General features: G+C 44.4%; 1 protein-coding gene across 4 annotated transcripts in view; it reads left to right on the top strand.

Moving 5' to 3' along the window:
- Window positions 1–19,060, top strand: part of FLVCR2 (FLVCR choline and putative heme transporter 2) — a 59,517-nt gene that overhangs the window by 14,544 nt on the left and 25,913 nt on the right. For 3 of the 4 annotated variants that reach the window (XM_059055862.2, XM_067028058.1, XM_067028060.1), the window contains exon 2: window positions 16,500–16,641. In XM_059055862.2, coding sequence (XP_058911845.1) covers window positions 16,500–16,641 — 142 coding nt within the window. The remainder of the gene's footprint in view (window positions 1–16,499; window positions 16,642–19,060) is intronic. The other variant, XM_067028059.1, reaches the window with a different exon arrangement.

Genomic DNA, 19,060 nt, shown 5'->3' with positions numbered 1-19,060 from the left:
CATCAGAAGTCCTGATGTTACCTTACTGCTGATCAACTCTGTGACTTCAGCAAGTTGAGCCAACTCAGTTACAAAATGGAGAAAAGGACGGTCCCCTCCCAGGCTCTGTGCCTTTCCTGTGCTGTGGGCATCTGGCTCTTCACCTCACTGGATGGTTTAGAGGCTCAGTTTATATGCTGGATGTGCAGATGCCTTGAAAACTGAAATTTTGTGCAAATGTGGGCTTTTACGTGCCCTTAAAAAAAAAGAGAAAAGGACTCTGGACTTGCCTCATGACACTCAGAGGGTAAAAGGGCTTCCTGTACATAAATCAGGTCCTGTCCATCTGGTAAAGAGCCACCTTGGATTAGGGGGCCATACCCTCGGTTTACAGGGCTCACCATTCTTGGCTTTAGAGTCAGCTCTTCATTTCAGAAAAAGTTCTGGTCATTCTGGCTGTAGGAGCCTCTCCCAGAGCTCCTGGTTTCTGGAGCATCCCTGCTGATTTGGTCCGTTTGACTTCAGCCATGATGCAGCTCCTAAGGTCCTGTGGACCATTCTGATTCCTTTTGATGCCGAGAAGGGCCTTTTGCCAGAGATAGGCACAGAGCAGCTTTTCAATCTCTGTGTGCCTCGGATGGCTCCTCTCTTCAGTGTAGAAAATGGCAGTGGTGGCACAGCACAGAACTAACTTAGTCCCTACCGTCAGGAGATGCGTCCTGGGAGTGCGAAGTCTTCTCCTAAGGGCCTGGTGACCTGATGTTACCACGTTCTCTCTCAGGCCCCTTACATCCAGCAAGTGGCACCGACCCATGGTAACAAGTGGGGACTGGTGGGGCTCAGACAGCCCTTGTGACTGTGATAATTGACTTTTCTCTCTCCGGTATTCTTCTCTCTCTCTCCTTAGGGAAGAGGGGATCCCATTATTTGCCCAAGAATGCTGGCCCTGTATTCTCCTGCTACTCCACAAAAATCCAACTCGTTTCCGAGGGTGCCCCCCCACTGTGGGCCAGATCTCTGTCGCTTGCGAGTAAACCACACAGGCCCCTGGCCATCCAGTCTTTGTTTCTCTTTGAATTCTGCTTGTCCTGGATTGCATCCACTCTGGCCAGCCTCCAGGTGTCTCCCCAGTTGACAGCAGGTAATGTGACAAATGAGAGTCAGTGAATGAAGGCTCTCATCCCCTTGGCTGTCTATCTCATGAGGTACAACCTCAGATTAAGGACTATACTCTCCATTTATAGGGCCAAGCACTCTGACCTTTATGTCAATTCTTGGGAGCTATGGTTTCTTTGAGACAGTGTACCACAGCCTTTATTTATTGTTTGAACAAATATTTATCGAACATCTACTCTGTGCCAACCCACTTTCTGAGCTCTGAGGATACAGTAGTGAATAGAAAAGTTCCTGAGTTCACACTTAAGAGAAGGGGCATTAGACTGTAACGCATTACTTATGGAGTGACTAGTGGTGGAAATGTCGGGCCAAGTAGGAGGGGAGATAACCTCATGTCTGTAGGTCCTGATTAACTCCCTTAATCCCAGGGCGAAGAGCTGATGGCTTTGCTTTCTTGGGGTGGTGGTAGGTATGGGTGATTAATAGTTTTCCTGGTGCAAGGTTTAGATTTCTTTTTCTTTGCAGATCTCTCTGGGATAACGAGGCAGGGGTAGTTGCCTTATGAAGTTGGCTCTTTGGAAAAATCTACTTAGAGCCAGCCTGTTTCTGGATGTGCACCCTGAAGTGGGTCTGGCTTGTGGCAGCCCTTTAAGAAATCACTCTTCCAGGGCCTGCCTGTGAGTAAACCCCCTGGTCTCAGTTTCACCTCTGAAAGTTGGAAGGGGAGAGCTGTCACCAAGAAAGCCCAACCAGACTCAGAAGAAAACTTGGGAGGATTAGAAACACGTTTTGTCACGTGAATTACTTTTAGGAATGACAGCTCGTGGCATATCAGACAAAGGAAACAGTTCTGCTTTGGGCTGTTTCACCATCTGTCACCAGGCAGGGAGTTACCGGTAAGGTTGAGCGCAGCAACACCACACAAGACATTTGGGTTCATCTGTTGGCTGCTGCGAGCTGGTGTCTGGTTGGGAGTTGGTGGAAGTGCCAAAGCATCTGCCTGGAGCTTTTCACTTTCTCCAAAAGTTGGAGAAAGTATGGTCTGCATCTGCCTCTTTGCTGGCCTGGTGATTGAAAAGATGCCTCTCATCTTTCCTCTTCCCCGGCTGAGTCACTGGGGAAGTTCTAGGAGCCTATGGTCATTGACTGTCAGCTCTGTCGTGAGAGGGACCTTTGGGTGGAGAAGCCGGCAGTGAGGTGGGCGCTTGGGGAAAGGGGAGCAGAGGAGCCTTGGCATATGGTCTCATCTAGACCAGGACTGAGCCTTTGCAGATGTTGTCACAAGGACAATTCCAGGAGGAACGCCTACCCTTACAAGGAGGCATGTGTGCACCAGGAGCCTCTTGAGTTGATGACTGAAAGCAGCAAATTGCTACTGTGCCCAACTTCTTTGCTGTAGAAGAAACTGGAGATACTTGAGTTACTTTTGAGCTGCACAGTTATAAAAGTCTTCTCTTTATTCAGAAGATATTTCCTGATCCGCATCTCTGTTCTTAGCATTGTACTGGGTGCGGGGGGAGGGGGTCACGCAAGGAAATGTCAGTCAATGTCCCTGTCCTCGCGGTGCTAAAATCTAGCTGGGGAGACAACAAACACCCTACATGGAAAACAACCAAAAGTCAGCATTGCATAAGAACAAGAAACCCCATAGGGTGTAACTAAGTGGTCAACAAAACAGACTATCGCCGGAGACACCTCTCATGGTCACTTCCTCCAATAGCTAGACAAACGGGGGGCACTTGAATGATAGAATCGAGTGCGTAAGACTGGAGATATTGTCACGTCTCTGAGGCATTTACTGCCGTGAAATTCACCTGTTTCATCAAGGGGTTTGGAGTCAGATTGCCATGGGCTTGAATCTCAGTTCTGCCATTAGAAGCTGGGTGAACTTGGGCAAGTTACAGTTTTCTCATCTGTAAAAACCAAACCAGAGATAATCCTGACAACTTTAGGGGGTTGTTGGAAGGGATTAAATGAAATAACGTGAAAAATCATTTAGCAACTGCCTAGCACACAGTAAGTGCTCATTATGTATTAGTTTCCTTCCTTCTAGTTTGAATAACAGCCAAGACCTGAGCATTCAGCCAAATGGTTCATGGTTCAAACTCTAGTACCCACGGCCTGAACTTGAAGCCCAGCATAGAACACTTGCTGTTCTATGACCCTGGACAAGCTACTTAAAGGCTAGTTTTCTCCACTTGAAAATAGGGATTAAAAGAGTGTGTGTATATGTATAGCGCTTAATAGTGCCTAGGCCAGAAACTGTGGCGTGGAGAGCGCAATGGATCAGCCGAGATCACTATTCTTACCTTCCCTGGGAAGCAGTGATTACAGGCTGTCCTGATTTCACTAGTGCTCTTCTTGCCTTTCCCTAACCTCTTTCCCCCAGAGGACTGAGGAAATCCAAGAGCGCTGAGGTTATATAAGCCACCAGCACAATCACAGATTTGAAGACAAACCCTGTGATTGGGGAGGGACTCTAAGAAAGTCTAGAGTCAACCAGCTGTGACCCTGCTTCCCAAGTTCTTAGGGACATAAGCCTAGCCTTTTAAATCCATAAACCTCTTTCATGGGCGATTTGTCCCCAAGTCAGTGGGATTGTTTCTGTTCCTGAAGGTCTGCTGCCTCCTTAATCCTGAGTTGGCCTTTTTAGAAGAAGCCAAGGGGTTGGATTTGGGAATTTCAAAAATACAGTCATGTGAGCAGGCTTTGCGTGCACGTGATTGCTGACTGTGGTGTGTTCCTAGACGCTGCCTGGTGGTCCTGGGTGGCTGGGAGCTTGTCCTCATGATTAAACTCTTGTTCAAGTTCAGTGTTGCAGGGCCCAGCAGCCACCTCGCTCTCCTTGCTTCTTTCTGGGGCATCCAAGACTCAGTCCCAGGACCGCCCTCTGAGCCTCCTCCACATCCAAAGTTGGCTTTCCTGCCATGTGCCTTCACGCTAATGGAGACCCACATTGGGGATCCTGGAACCTTTGTTTGTGCATCATTTTACCCAAATTAGTTATTCTTCAATCGCTGAGGTGTAAACACACGTCTAAGTTTACTTGGCACTGGCCAAGAGGAGAGGGAGGTAGTAATAGAGCTACGTAGCAGACTTGCCTAGCAGCACCACTTCGTGGTGTTTAAATGCGCACAGCAGGGTGTAGGGATGGGCCGTGAGTGTTGAAGTCACTTCCGGGCTCTGTGTATAATTCCCACGTGGACGTGGTCCTGGGAGACCGGTTGTAGTGCTGGCCTCCCTGCTGGTGGCCCCGGTGGCCAGGCCTGAGGTACCAGTGTCCAGACATGCAGCCCCAGGCGAGGGTGGGCGCGTTTTGTATGGGATGGAAATTAGACATACTATAATTGTAGCACATTTTAGTGCCCATAAATTCTGCATGGTCTTAAATGACTCTTTATGTAGTAACATTTTCATACGTTTGTCTATGTAGCTAAGTTTTCGTCAACTGTTGTACTCTGGGACACTTAGCGTCTGATTAATCTTTAGATCTTTAAGATCCTTGCTAGTGTATATAGACATGTATAGATACACACCTGTATGTGGTCACCCATCACGTAAAAACATCCTTGTGAGGGTGGCATCCTGCTGTGTGCTTAACGTTGCTCATAGGGGTTGATCAGCTTTGAGCAAACCTGGTGTGTGGAAATCTAGATGGAACCCAAATTTATCTTTCATGTGGTGCTGATTTTAAAACAACCCCCAATGATGTTTTTTTTTAAATAGCATACTTTCTCTGAGAGTCTTATCTAGATTTAAATTTCCAACCACATCTTTCCCCAGGTCTGGGCTCATGGCTAATCTGGAAGGGAAGTGATGTTTTCCTGACATGCCAGTTAACTGCAGCCCATTCATTCAGTACCCATTTATCGAGTAAAATCCTGTTGTGTTTACCAGGCACCAGACTAGTGTCACAAATAAGGTTGAAAACCAAAGGATTAGAGGAGTTAGAGCAAGGAGATCAAGCCTCACTAGCATGACCAAGGAAAACTCAGTGAAGGAACTGAGGGTGAGATGGGCTCTAAAAGACTCAAGGAGGGAGACCTTTGCAAGCAATGAATCTGCTGGAATGGAGGTTGAGACCAGACGATGAAAGGTTGGACTTGTGAATCATCCAGTCCGGGGACATCCAGGGAAGCAGATGGAGGTGGGATAGGACGTGAAGAAAGAAAGCTAAGAACAGCAGGCTGAGGGGTGTGGATGTGGTCCTCCCTGGGAGAGGGCTGGTTCCTTGAGGGTCCTTGAGCAGGACCACGTGGTCAGAGCAGCGCCGAGGAAGGTGCCCCTGAACACGCTATGCAGGCTGGTGGGGGAGAGGTCACATCATCTGAAAGGGGGCGGGGAGCCGATGCAATGTGGATGTCCAAGGATGGCGGGGGAGGGTCAGGACAGCGTGGATGTGAGAGGGCAGAGGCCAGGGGGCTGAGAGATGAGAAAGGGCAGAGAGAAGGAGCAGAGAAGGATGAGGAGAGCCAGAGGAGGTGTCTGCCATCGGTCAACCAAGCACGTCTTGTTTGTCCCAGTGTCCTCTCCTCCCCTGCCTGTCGCCCTTGCTGTAGGAGAGTGTGCGGGGTGGGAGAGCCAGGCTTGCAGAAGAGGAGCGAGCCCTCCTGGTGTAAAGCATTCTGCAGAGTAGTCCATTCATATGGGCTCGCTAGGCGTCAGAGTAACCCCCTGAGCTAGAGGGTATGAACTAGGCAGTAGCTTCCTTTGCAAATTAGGAAATAGGCACAAAGAGGGGAATTAACTTGCCAATGCCAGACGTCTCCTAACTGGCAGAGCTGGTATGTGAACACACACCTTTCTGAACTTGGAGCCCTAGCCCTTAACCACTGTGTAGAGTGATGATGTGTCTGAGGGATGTTGGGGTGGAAAGGAGGAAGGGGGAGGGGTTCACTTTAAAATGAACAATGTTCCCTCTTCCCTGGTGGCGCAGTGGTTGAGAGTCCGCCTGCCGGTGCGGGGGATGCGGGTTCGTGCCCCGGTCCGGGAGGGTCCCACGTGCCGCGGAGCGGCTGGGCCCATGAGCCATGGCCGCTGAGCCTGCACGTCCGGAGCCTGTGCTCCGCAACGGTAGAGGCCACAGCGGTGAGAGGCCCGCGTACTGCAAAAAAATATAAAATAAAATAAAAAAATAAAATAAAATGAACAATGTTCACTGTTAAAATGAACCACATGGGTGTGAGCTCCTTGAGGAGCATGGTGACCCTCCAATTAGGTCATAAGGAGACCAAGTTTGAAGCAAGCCTTCAAGCCCAGGAGCTTTGCTGCAGGGAAAGCTGCTGACCCAGTAAGGGGACATTTTTGACCTTTGACGCCAGAAAGCCAGCTGTTGGGAGCCCTGAAATCCAAGAGACATGCCACCCTGATCGGGTGACTGTGCCCAGGGGGAAGGAATGAGGCAATGGGGACCCAGCCGTGGGGCTGAGGCTGGGCGCATCTTTCTCTGATCAGCAGGTATGCCTGGGGCAGGAATGGGCCGAGGAGGAATGAGGTTGGGTGGGTGAGAACCTGCTTGCTGATGTGGTTGCCTCCTACCAAGATGAGCAGGATCCTCCTGGCCAATACCTGGGTCTGGAGGATGAGGTGCCTGGGACACTGGAAGAGGGTTCAGATGGGGACCAGTGGTCTGTACTTGTTCCAGTGGACTAAGCCCTCACCATGGTGTTGACACAGAGCTCCCTGACTTTTGTGAAAGCCTCAGGGTCTTGCTTTGATGGTCTGGGCATGTTTATGACCAGGCAGCACTGGGAGGGCAGCTTTGTGCCTGGCTTCTGATTGTGCCTGCGTTCAGTTGTGACTTGGGGCTTTGCAGGGGTGCCCCACATGGATGGTGATGGGGACAGTAGTTCTGTGGATCTCAGAGCCAACATAACACATGTTGTGTTGTGTTGTGGGTCAAGTGTGGGCATCTTACCCCAGATGCAGCCTAGTGGTTTCTGGGTTTATTTTGGTTCTGCCAAGTGCATGAGCTGGAATGACAAGTGATGCATGACACGGAACATGGCTTCTTCCTGTCACCCGAAGCCCTCAGGCTGCACAGGCATGTTTTTAACTGTGACATTTGCTCTGGAAGTGCTCATGACCACTGCTATTGCAACAGTGTTTATATATCACCCTTGAGTTTGCAGAAAGGGCAAAAATCAAATCGAAAACAAAAATTGAGTATCCCAGTCTGCCTCTCCATCCTTTATTCACCCCATTTTGGTAAAACATCTTCTTTTGGGGTGAAGTGAACCATTGTGATTAGGCTCATAGGCTCTGAAGAGCAGAGACTGTCTGTGTATTGTGTATTTTGCCCCTGACTGTATTTTGTTGAGGAGGATAAAACTACAGAACAAATGCTGGGGCATAAGGCAAGTCAAAACCAGATAGCGGTGATAGCTAATCCTTTACATTCACACTCTGGGTCTTTGGTTTTTTGTGAGTGTGGGAAAGGTACGGATCCCACCCTTGGGAGCAGCATTCCATCAACTCTTTAAATTATTCCTGTCCTGACTTGGGCTGCGGGTCTCTGGATTTACCCTGGTGGTGTCCTATCAAATGCAAGACAGAACTCAAAGGAGTGAAAATACAGGCTTCTGTGTTGACTAGAGTCACACCAGCAACATTTCCTGGTAGGCAGGAGGTGAGCTGGGGCCTGGAGTCAGACAGAACTAGTTTAGGAGCCCAACTTTTCTGCTACCTGCCTGTGTGCCCACAGGCTGGCTGGGTGCCCACCCCCAGTTTTTCTCATTTTTGTCTTTGTTGTAAAAGTTCATGAGCTAAATGAAAAAGATAAACTATTAGATAGCCAGTGCCTAGTAGATGCTCAAAAACTAGTTGGCCATTCTGCCCTCTTCCCAGTCCCCCGTGTACCCATTTTCTGCCCTTACCACTTGAGAGTACAACGTGGTTTGTAGAAAGAATGTGGCCCCTAGTGGGCAGACCTGTGTGTTTCTGCCAGCTTTGTGTAGACAAGACCTTCCACCAACGTCCATCTGTCCGTCTGTCCAGCCAGCCAACATGACTGAGTTCCTGCTAAGGGACAGACTCAGGAACTAGGAGCTGGGTATAGAGCTGCTCACGCTCACTGGACACTGCTCTCAAGAAGTAGGAAAAAATATGCCCTGAAAAAAAACAGAAGAGGCAGCAGCTTACAGTCCAACCCCTATGTTTTGGTTTCCATACTGGGCATGAAACTACTGCTAAAGCCAATTTCCTCCTGGAGAAAAGTCACTGTGGGATGGTGTCAATAAATTTGAAGTGATGAGAGGGAAGAACCTACAACCAAGAGTACTGTAGCCAGCAAGGATCTCATTCAGATTCCACGGAGAAATCAAAAGCTTTATAGACAAGCAAAAGCTAAGAGAATTCAGCACCACCAAACCAGCTCTATGACAAATGCTAAAGGAACTTCTCTAACTGGGAAACACAAGAGAAGAAAGGAATCTACAAAAACAAACCCAAAACAATTAAGAAAAAGGTAACAGGAACAAACATATCGATAATTACATATCGATAATTGAATGGATTAAATGCTCCAACCAAAAGACACAGATTCACTGAATGGATACAAAAACAAGATCCATATATATATGCTGTCTACAAGAGACCCACTTCTGACCGAGGGACACATACAGACTGAAAGTGAGGGGATAGAAAAAGATATTCCATGCAAATGGAAATCAAAAGAAAGCTGGAGTAGCAATACTCATATCAGATAAAGTAGACTTTAAGTTAAAGAATGTTACAAGAGACAAGGAAGGACACTACATAATGATCAAGGGATCAATCCAAGAAGATGTAACAATTATAAATATATATGCACCCAACATAGGAGCACCTCAATACAGAAGGCAAATGCTAACAGGTATAAAAGAGGAAATCGACAGTAACACAATAATAGTGGGGGACTTTAATACCTCACTGACACCAATGGGCAGATTCATTCAGACAGAAAATTAATAAGGAAACACAAGCTTTTTTTTTTTTTTTTTTTGTGGTACGTGGGCCTCTCACTGTTGTGGCCTCTCCCATTGCAGAGCACAGGCTCTGGACGCGCAGGCTCAGCGGCCATGGCTCATGGGCCCAGCCGCTCCACGGCATGTGGGATCTTCCCGGACCGGGGCATGAACCTGTGTCCCCTGCATCGGCAGGTGGACTCTCAACCACTGCGCCACCAGGGAAGCCCAACACAAGCTTTAAATGACACAATAGACCAGATAGATTTAATTGTTATTTATAGGACATTCCATCCCAGAACGGCAGATTACACTTTTTTCTCAAGTGTACACAGAACATTCTCCAGGATAGATCACATCTTGGGTCACAAATCAAGCTTTGGTAAATTTAAGAAAATTGAAATCATATCAAGCATCTTTTCTGAACAAAACGCTATGAGATTAGAAAACAATTGCAGAGAAAAAAGCATAAAAAACACAAACACATGGAGGCTAAATAATATGTTACTAAATAACCAAGAGATCACTGAAGAAATCAAAGAGGAAATCAAAAATACCTAGAGACAAATTACAATGAAAACATGATGATTCAAAACCTATGGGATGCAGCAAAAGCAGTTCTCAGAGGGAAGTTTATAGCAATACCAGCCTACCTCAAGAAACAAGAAAAAGGCTTCCCTGGTCACGCAGTGGTTAAGAACCTGCCTGCCAATGGAGGGGACACAGGTTGAAGCCTTGGTCCAGGAAGATCCCACATGCCATGGAACAACTAAGCCTGTGTGCCACAACTACTGAGCTTGTGCTCTAGAGTCTATAAGCCACAACTACTGAGCCTGTGTGCCACAACTACTGAAGCCTGCTCACCTAGAGCCTGTGCTCCACAGCAAGAGAAGCCACCACAATGAGAAGCCCGTGCACTACAATGAAGACTAGCCCTCACTCGCTGCAACTAGAGAAAGCCTGCACATAGCAACAGACCCAATGCAACCAAAAATAAATAATTTTAAAAAAAAACAAGAAAAATCTCAAACAATCTAACCTTACATCTAAAGGAAGTAGAGAAAGAGGAAAAACAAAACCCAAAGTTAGTAGAAGGAAAGAAATCATAAGATCAGAGCAGAAATAAATGAAATAGAAACAAAGAAAACAATTTTTTTTAAAAAAGATCTTGCTGTGATTCACGTCAGAGTGTTCTTCCTGTGTTTTCCCCTAAGAGTTTTATAGTGTCTGGTCTTACATTTAGGTCTTTAATCCATTTTGAGTTTATTTTTGTGTATAGTGTTAGGGAGTGTTCTAATATCATTTTTTTTACATGTAGCTGTCCAGTTTTTGCAGCACCACTTATTGAAGAGACTGTCTTTTCTCCATTGTATATCCTTACCTCCTTTGTCATAGATTAGTTGACCATAGGTGCGTGGGTTTATCTCTGGGCTTTCTATCCTGTTCCATTGATCTATATTTCTGTTTTTGTGCCAGTAGCATATTGTCTTGATTACTGTAGCTTTGTAGTATAGTCTGAAGTCAGGGAGTCTGATTCCTCCAGATCCTTTTTTTTTTTTTTTTTTTCCCTCAAGATTGCTTTGGCTATTTGGGGTCTTTTGTGTCTTCATGTAAATTTTAATATTTTTTGTTCTAGTTCTGTAAAAAATGCCATTGGTAATTTGAAAGGGATTGCATTGAATCTGTAGATTGCTTTGGGTAGTGTAGTCATTTTCACAATATTGATTCTTCCAATCCAAGAACATGGCATATCTCTCCATCTATTTTGATTTCTTTCATCAGTGTCTTATAGTTTTCTGAGTACAGGTTTTTTACCTCCTTAAGTAGGTTTATTCCTAGGTATTTTATTCTTTTTGTTGCAATGGTGAATGGGATTATTTCCTTAATTTCTCTTTCTGATCTTTCATTGTTAGTGTATAGGAATGCAAGAGATTTCTGTGCATTAATTTTGTATCGTGCAACTTTACCAGATTCATTGATTACCTCTAGTAGTTTTCTGGTGACATCTTTAGGATTCTGTATGTATAGTATCATGTCATCTGCAAACAGTGACAGATTTACTTCTTTGTGTCCAATTTGTATTCCTTTTATTTCTTTTTCTTCTCTGAATGCTGTGGCTAGGACTTCCAAAACTATGTTGAATAACAGTGGCGAGAGTGGCCATCCTTGTCTTGTTCCTGATATTAGAGGAGACGCTTTCAGTTTTTCACCATTGAGAATGATTTTGGCCGTGGGTTTGTCATATATGGCCTTTATTATGTTGAGGAAAGTTCCCTCTCTGCCTGCTTTCTGGAGGGTTTTTATCATAAATGGGTATTGAATTTTGTCAAAAGCTTTTCTTGCATCTATTGAGATTATTATATGTTTTTTCTCCTTCCATTTGTTAATATGGTTTATCACATTGACTGATTTGCATATATTGAAGAATCCTTGCATTCCTGGGATAAACCCCAGTTGATCATGGTGAATGATCCTTTTAATGTGCTGTTGGATTCTGTTGCTAGTATTTTGTTGAGAATTTTTGCATCTGTGTTCATCAATGATATTGGCCTGTAGTTTTTTTTCTTTGTGACATCTTTGTCTGGTTTTGGTATCAGGTGAGGTGATGGTGACCTCATAGAATGAGTTTGGGAGTGTTCCTCCCTCTACTATATTTTGGAAGAGTTTGAGAAGGCTAGGTGTTAGCTCTTCTCTAAATGTTTGATAGAATTCGCTTGTGAAGCCATCTGGTCCTGGGCTTTTGTTTGTTGGAAGATTTTTAATCACAGTTTCAATTTCAGTGCTTGTGACTGGTCTGTTCATATTTTCTATTTCTTGCTGGTTCAGTCTCAGAAGGTTGTGCATTTCTAAGAATTTGTCCATTTCTTCCAGGTTGTCCATTTTATTGGTATAGAGTTGCTTGTAGTAGTCTCTGAGGATGCTTTGTATTTCTGGGGTGTCTTTTGTAACTTCTCCTTTTTCATTTCTAATTTTATTTTTTTTAATGATTTTTTTAAACCCCACATTTGTTTATTTATTTATTTTTGGCTGTGTTAGGTCTTCGTTTCTGTGCGAGTGCTTTCTCTAGTTGTGGCAAGCGGGGGCCACTCTTCATCGCGGTGCACGGGCCTCTCACTATCGCGGCCTCTCTTGTTGCAGGGCACAGGCTCCAGACACACAGGCTCAGTAGTTGTGGGTCACGGGCCTAGTTACTCCGTGGCATGTGGGATCTTCCCAGACTGGGGCTCGAAGCCATGTCCCCTGCATTAGCAGGCAGATTCTCTACCACTGCGCCATAAGGAAAGCCCCTCTCCCTCATTTTCTTGATGAGTCTGGCTAAAGGTTTATCAATTTTGTTTATCTTCTCAAAGAACCAGCTTTTAGTTTTATTGATCTTTGCTATTGTTTTCTTTGTCTCTATTTCATTTATTTCTGCTCTGATCTTCATGATTTCTTTCCTTCTACTAACTTTGGGTTTTGTTTGTTCTTCTTTCTCTAGTTCCTTAAGGTGTGAGTTTAGATTGTTTATTTGAGATTTTTCTTGTTTCTTGAGGTAGGCTTGTATTGTTATAAACTTCCCTCTTAGAACTGCTTTTGCTGCATCCCATAGGTTTTGAATCGTTGTGTTTTCATTGTAATTTGTCTCTAGGTATTTTTGATTCCCTCTATGATTTCTTCAGTGATCTCTTGGTTATTTAGTAACATATTATTTAGCCTCCATGTGTTTGTATTTTATTTTAGCATGTGTTTGTATTTTTTTACGCTTTTTTCCCTGCAAGTGTTTTCTAATCTCATAGCGTTTTGTTCAGAAAAGATACTTGATATGATTTCAATTTTCTTAAATTTAATGAGTTGATTTGTGACCCAAGATGTGATCTATCCTGGAAAATGTTCCGTGTGCACTTGAGAAGAAAGTGCAATCAGCTGCTTTGGGATGGAATGCCCTATAAATATCAATTAAATCTATCTGGTCTATTGTGTCATTTAAAGCTTCTGTTTCCTTATTAATTTTCTGTCTGGATTATCTGTCCATTGGTGTAAGTGAGGTGTAAAAGTCCCCCACTATTATTGTGTTACTGTCGATTTCCTCTTTTATAGCTGTTAGCATTTGCCTTCTGTATTGAGGTGCTCCTATGTTGGGTGCATATATATTTATAATTGTTATATCTTCTTCTTGGATTGATCCCTTGATCATTGTGTAGTGTCCTTCCTTGTCTCTTGTAACATTCTTTAACTTAAAGTCTATTTTATCTGATATGAGTATTGCTACTCCAGCTTTCTTTTGATTTCCATTTGCATGGAATATCTTTTTCCATCCCCTCACTTTCAGTCTGTATGTGTCCCTCGGTCGGAAGTGGGTCTCTTGTAGACAGCATGTATATGGGTCTTGTTTTTGTATCCATTCAGTGAATCTGTGTCTTTTGATTGGAGCATTTAATCCATTCATATTTAAGGTAATTATCGATATGTTTGTTCCTGTTACCTTTTTCTTAATTGTTTTGGGTTTGTTTTTGTAGATTCCTTTCTTCTCTTGTGTTTCCCAGTTAGAGAAGTTCCTTTAGCATTTGTCATAGAGCTGGTTTGGTGGTGCTGAATTCTTTTAGCTTTTGCTTGTCTATAAAGATTTTGATTTCTCCTTTGAATCTGAATGAGATCCTTGCCGGGTAGAGTAATCTTGTTTGTAGGTCTTCCGTTTCATTGCTTTAAATATATGGTGCCACTCCCTTCTGGCTTGTAGAGTTTCTGCTGAGAAATCCACTGTTAACCTTATGGGCATTCCCTTGTATGTTATTTGTCATTTTTCCCTTGTTGCTTTTAATAATTTTTCTTTGTCTTTAATTTTTGTCAATTTGATTACTATGTATCTTGGCGTGTTTCTCCTTGAGTTTATCTGGCCTGGGACTCTCTGTGCTTCCTGGACTTGGGTGACTATTTCCTTTCCCACTTTAGGGAAGTTTTCGACTATAATCTCTTCAAATATTTTCTTGGTTCCTTTCTGTCTCTCTTCTCCTTCTGGGACCTCTCTAATGCAAATGTTGGTGTGTTTAATGTTGTCCCAGAGGTCTCTTAGGCTGTCTTCATTTCTTTTCACTCTTTTTTAAAAATTCTGTTCCGTGGCAGTGAATTCCACCATTCTGTCTTCCAGATCACTTATCTGTTCTTCTGCCTCAATTATTCTGCTATGGATTCCTTCTAGTGTATTTTTCATTTCAGTTATAGATTATCATCTCTGTTTGTTTGTTCTTTAATTCCTCTAGGTGTTTGTGAAACATTTCTTGCATCTTCTTGATCTTTGCCTCCATTCTTTTTCTGAGGTCCTGGATCATTTTCACTATCATTATTCTGAATTCTTTTTTCTGGAAGGTTGCCTATCTTCACTTCATTTAGTTGTTTTTCTGGGGCTTTTCTTGTTCCTTCATCTGGTACATAGTCCTCTGCCTTTTTAGTTTGTGTATCTTTCTGTGAATGTGGTTTTTGTTCTACAGGCTGCAGGACTGTGTTTTTTCTTGCTTCTGCTGTCTGCCCTCTGGTGGATGAGGCTATATAAGAGGCTTGTGCATGCTTCTTGATGGGAGGGATTGGTGGTCCCAGCTTAGAGCTGCGTGTTGCTCTGGTGAGCAGGGCTCAGTAATAGGTTAATCTGCTTGTCTGCTGATGAGTGCAGCTGAGTTCCCTCCCTGTTGGTTGTTTGGCCTGAGACAACCCAGCCCTGGAGCCTCCAGGCTCTTTGGTGGGGTGAATGAGGGATTCTGGGAGGGCTCATGCCAAGGAGTACTTCCCAGAACTTCTGCTGCCAGTGTCCTTGTCCCTGTGGTGAGCCACAGCTGCCCCCGCCTCTGCAGGAGACCCTCCAACACTAGCAGATAGGTTTGGTTCAGTCTCCTATGGGGTCACTGCTCCTTTCCCCTGGGTCCTTATGTGCACACGACTTAGTGTGTACCCTCCAAGAGTGGAGTCTCTGTTTCCGCCAGTCCTGTCGAAGTCCTGCAATCAAATCCCGCAAGTCTTTAAAGTCTGATTCCGAAATTCCTCCTCCCGTTGCCGGACCACCATGTTGGGAAGCCTGACATGGGGCTCAGAACCTTCACTCCAGTGGGTGAACTTCTGTGGTATAATTGTTCTCCAGTTTTTGAGTCACCCACCCAGCGGTTATGGGATTTAATTTTATTGTGATTATGCCCCTCCTACCATCTTACTGTAACTTCTCCTTTGTCTTTGGATGTGGGGTATCTTTTTTCGTGAGTTCCATTGTCTTCCTGTTGATGATTGTTCAGCAGTTAGTTGTTATCCCTGTGCTCTCGCAAGAGGGAGTGAGCACACGTCCTTCTACTCGGCCATCTTGAACCAATCTCCTCAAATAATAGATGTTTTAAAGATCAGTTTGATTCGTTGATTGTATACGGTGTACATTGGAACAACCCTGCACTGAGCCTATTGATGATGACTTTTGAGAATATTTCAGAGCTGAGAATCACTAGTGACCACCCTAAGTGGCTATAATTGACAGGCTGGAAAACCAATAAGGATGATCAGCACATTGGCAGCTGATGAATGGTGTTGGCCTGAAAGCAAATTGCTTCTCTACCTGCAGTTGCTTTCAAGTTCAATAAAGGAAAACTGGAACCTTAACACAAAAGACTTACTCAGCTTCTCTCACTCTTACAATTTGGACCTTGGTATTTCGTGTGTTCTCACACTATTTTCAAATTTCCACCTTGGTATTTCATGTGGCAGAAGGGTTTGGGTAGTTCTATCACAGTTTAGTCACTCCTGAACCAAAGCGTTTCTGCCCTCAGAAACACCCAAGACACGTTATCTGTCAGGTCACTGGAGTTTGAATGGCAACGCAGATATTATGTTTCAGTTTGTTGGGTTGTGTTTGTATGTGTATTTATAGCCACTTTGCATGTGCCCATGTCCTGTGTGTATAAATTTATGCAGTTGTGTGACTTCACACCACAGATGCTTTATAAATTACAAAGTTAACTTACACAATGAACTTAAGCTTCTATGTTTGTAAATGTGGTAACAATGTTAGGCTTCTATCTCTCACTGAATGCAAGTTCTTGGGGTTGTTGGGTGTAGAATTTTTCCCTCAGCTGGTCTCTCAGCTCCAGGTTAACAGATAACAATGAAATCAAAATAAAAAGCAAAACCAGCATTGTTTTACTCTACCATAGAGATGGGAGTATAGGAACCATTCTTCATTAGTTTGTAGGTAGAGAAAAGCCAGTCAGCATTGAGAACCCCAACTATAATTGTTTTCACAATTTGTGATAGTGAGAGTGGTCAAGGGTATGTGAATTGAGCTGTCAATCAAAAGAAAGATCTCTCTGATGTCTTGAGGGGGGAAACAATCCCTGTTTGAGGTTTAAGAAGGACTGGAAGTTGGGGATTATGTTTCTAATTAGGAGGCTCTTAAATGTATGCTGTCACCTCTGGGCCATTGATACAACGATTGATTGTCTCTGTCTTCTATAGCTTGGAATTGCCATTGGGTTCTTGGTCCCTCCTGTCTTGGTACCCAACATCAAAGACAAGGACAAGCTTGCCTACCACATCAGCATCATGTTCTACATAATAGCAGGTGTGGCCACTCTGCTTTTCATCCTTGTCATCATCGGTAAGGTCGTTAATAGGCTCATGGGGGCTGGGGAGGCAGGGAGGTCCTGCTGACTTGGGTGAGGACCTTGTGAATATGGCCCTAGAGCAGCATTCTAGGTCCCATGTAATCTATAAAATATATCTATAGAAACTGGAAGCCAGGCTTCCAATGGTCTTCAGATGTTTTAGCGTGAGTAGATGCTGCCGATTCAGTGCTAGCTGGTCCTGTGTACTTTGTTAGCTGTTCAGTAAAGGTTAGTTGTAATTAACCAGTTCCCCAGTATGACCTCATTAGAATGAATGGGCAGCCTGCTGATCCCCTTGATGAAGCCCCGGTGAGCACTTATGATGTCACAGGCCCTGTGATGAGTGTGCCTGATCTCACTGACTCCTCAGTGGCCCTATAGGGGAGGTACCAGCATCAGTCTCACTTAACCAAGAGGAAACAGTGACTTATGAGGAGATAAGGGAATTATTCAAGATTAGCCAGTAAGTGGCAGAGGCTGGATTCCAGCCTAAGCTTGTCTAACTCCATACCCTATATTTCTGGAACACAAGAAAACGAAATAGGACTGACCCACAAACACTAATACTCTCATACATTCACCTGGGAATGCCTGGGGCCCACATTTTAAAATGCTTTTTTAAAATGTGTAAGATATGCTCATAATGGAAAAAATCTAGAAAATACAAAAAAGCATAAAGAAAAGAATGACCATTAACTTAGCCTTGTACCTGTTAATCCCAACCACCAGCCCCAGAGAATTATTATTAATATTCTATATATGTATATTTAATCATTTAACCAGGTATTAGGTTAATTTATATCCTTTTTTCTCTTCTGAGTGATATCACACGGGTTGTGATGAATTCAGAAAGAGCATAGTAGAGGTTTTCATTTTCAGTGAGTCATTTGTCTTTAAAAGTTAACCAGCTGTCTTCCTAATAACTGAAAGTTCCACCTCACACGTTAAAGTTTTCCTTCCTTCCTGCTGGCCTCAACTCCAGAGTCAAACAGTTTTATAATCATGTATCTCATCCAGCTATTCTCACTGCGTCATTCCTTCCCTGGGGTTCAAGCTGAGGAAGGGCTGCCCAATGGCTTTTCAAAGCTCACAGGATCTCTTGGACGGAGATCTTGGTGTTCCTGGAAAGGTGAGAAGCCTTGAAGCTGTGGTTGAGAACAGGAAAGAACAATCTAGGCCAGACTTGAAGTTTCAAAATTGTAATGTGCTCAGCTCCAAATTCTTGTGTTTGTAGCAGATGAGGGCCTGGTTCTTTGCAGAGATCCTGGAGGTAGGCCATTTCTACACTTTGCATTTTACTAGTAAGCACAGACGGTTGCTCATTGAATAAAGAACTGAAAAATCTTATCCAAGCTGTGGTTTGTGGTTGCCAAACAGCTTGAGCAAACAGCTGCTGTTGCCGAGATTAAAAAAAAACTCTTGCCTTGATTTCTTTCCCCTGATAGAAAGGGAGGTGAACGGGCAAGACAATGGTTGAGAAGTACCCAGCCGGTGGGAAGTTACCCAGGACTGTTTCCGGAGATGGAAGAAGCAAGGCTCTGAAGTCAGGGCTGGAGGGTTATCTGGATGGAGGGGAGAGACCTTTGATCTTCAAGAGACTAAACCTCATTCCAGAGCTTCCTCTAGCTGGAGGCAGTTTCCTGACCTTTCAGGGGTGTTCTCATGGGGGCTGGGGACACAACAAGGTGCTTATTTACTTGGACCCAATTGGGCGACCAATTTAGTCAAACAGCTGGTTAAACTGATTTGGCCCCCAGAGAACTGAACCACAGTCAATGCAGTCAAGTGGATTGTACCAGTTGTACTGAAAATAGAACATGAAGCAAATGGTTTTCCCACTGTCCCTCCCCAGTCCTTCCTGTCAGAGTGGTCACACCTACAGGAGCATGTGTTAATCCTCTGGTTTCTCATGGGGCAGATGTCTGATTCAGACTTCCAGAAACTAGGGATGGACTCCGGGTCTTTCCAATAGAAGAAGATCCTTTCCCTTATTCAGGGAATGTTTATTGGCAGCATGTGCCAGGCTCTGTGCTCAGCATGAGCAGCACAGTCCCTTCCCCCTTGAGGGGAGCTCTGGTGCTGAGTCCTTAACTGGGCTCACTAATCCCAGAGACTCAGCTCTCACTTCCTTCCTATCTCCGTGTTACTACTGAATTTCTTCAGTGCTCTGCCGTATGTTATTCCCCAGTTGTTACTCGGCTCCTTGATCCTTGAATACTGCCTGGGAAGCCCAGTGATTGCAGCCGTCCAAAGGCCATTAAGAAAAAGTAATCCAAGGCACACAGTCACGGAGCCACGGACAGTGAGATGCAGCTTCAAGACAGGAGACTATAAAGGATTTAATTGAAGAGTTAATATTTCCTTTTGGAGGCTTAGTTCCTTCTCAGATGAGGGAGTCAGCTCTCGTCCATG

This window comes from Kogia breviceps, chromosome 3 (assembly GCF_026419965.1).
Source record: "Kogia breviceps isolate mKogBre1 chromosome 3, mKogBre1 haplotype 1, whole genome shotgun sequence".
In the NCBI taxonomy this organism is placed as follows: domain Eukaryota; kingdom Metazoa; phylum Chordata; class Mammalia; order Artiodactyla; family Physeteridae; genus Kogia; species Kogia breviceps.
The sequence above is the reverse complement of the archived record's forward strand: the minus strand, read 5'-3'. Positions and strand labels throughout refer to the sequence as shown.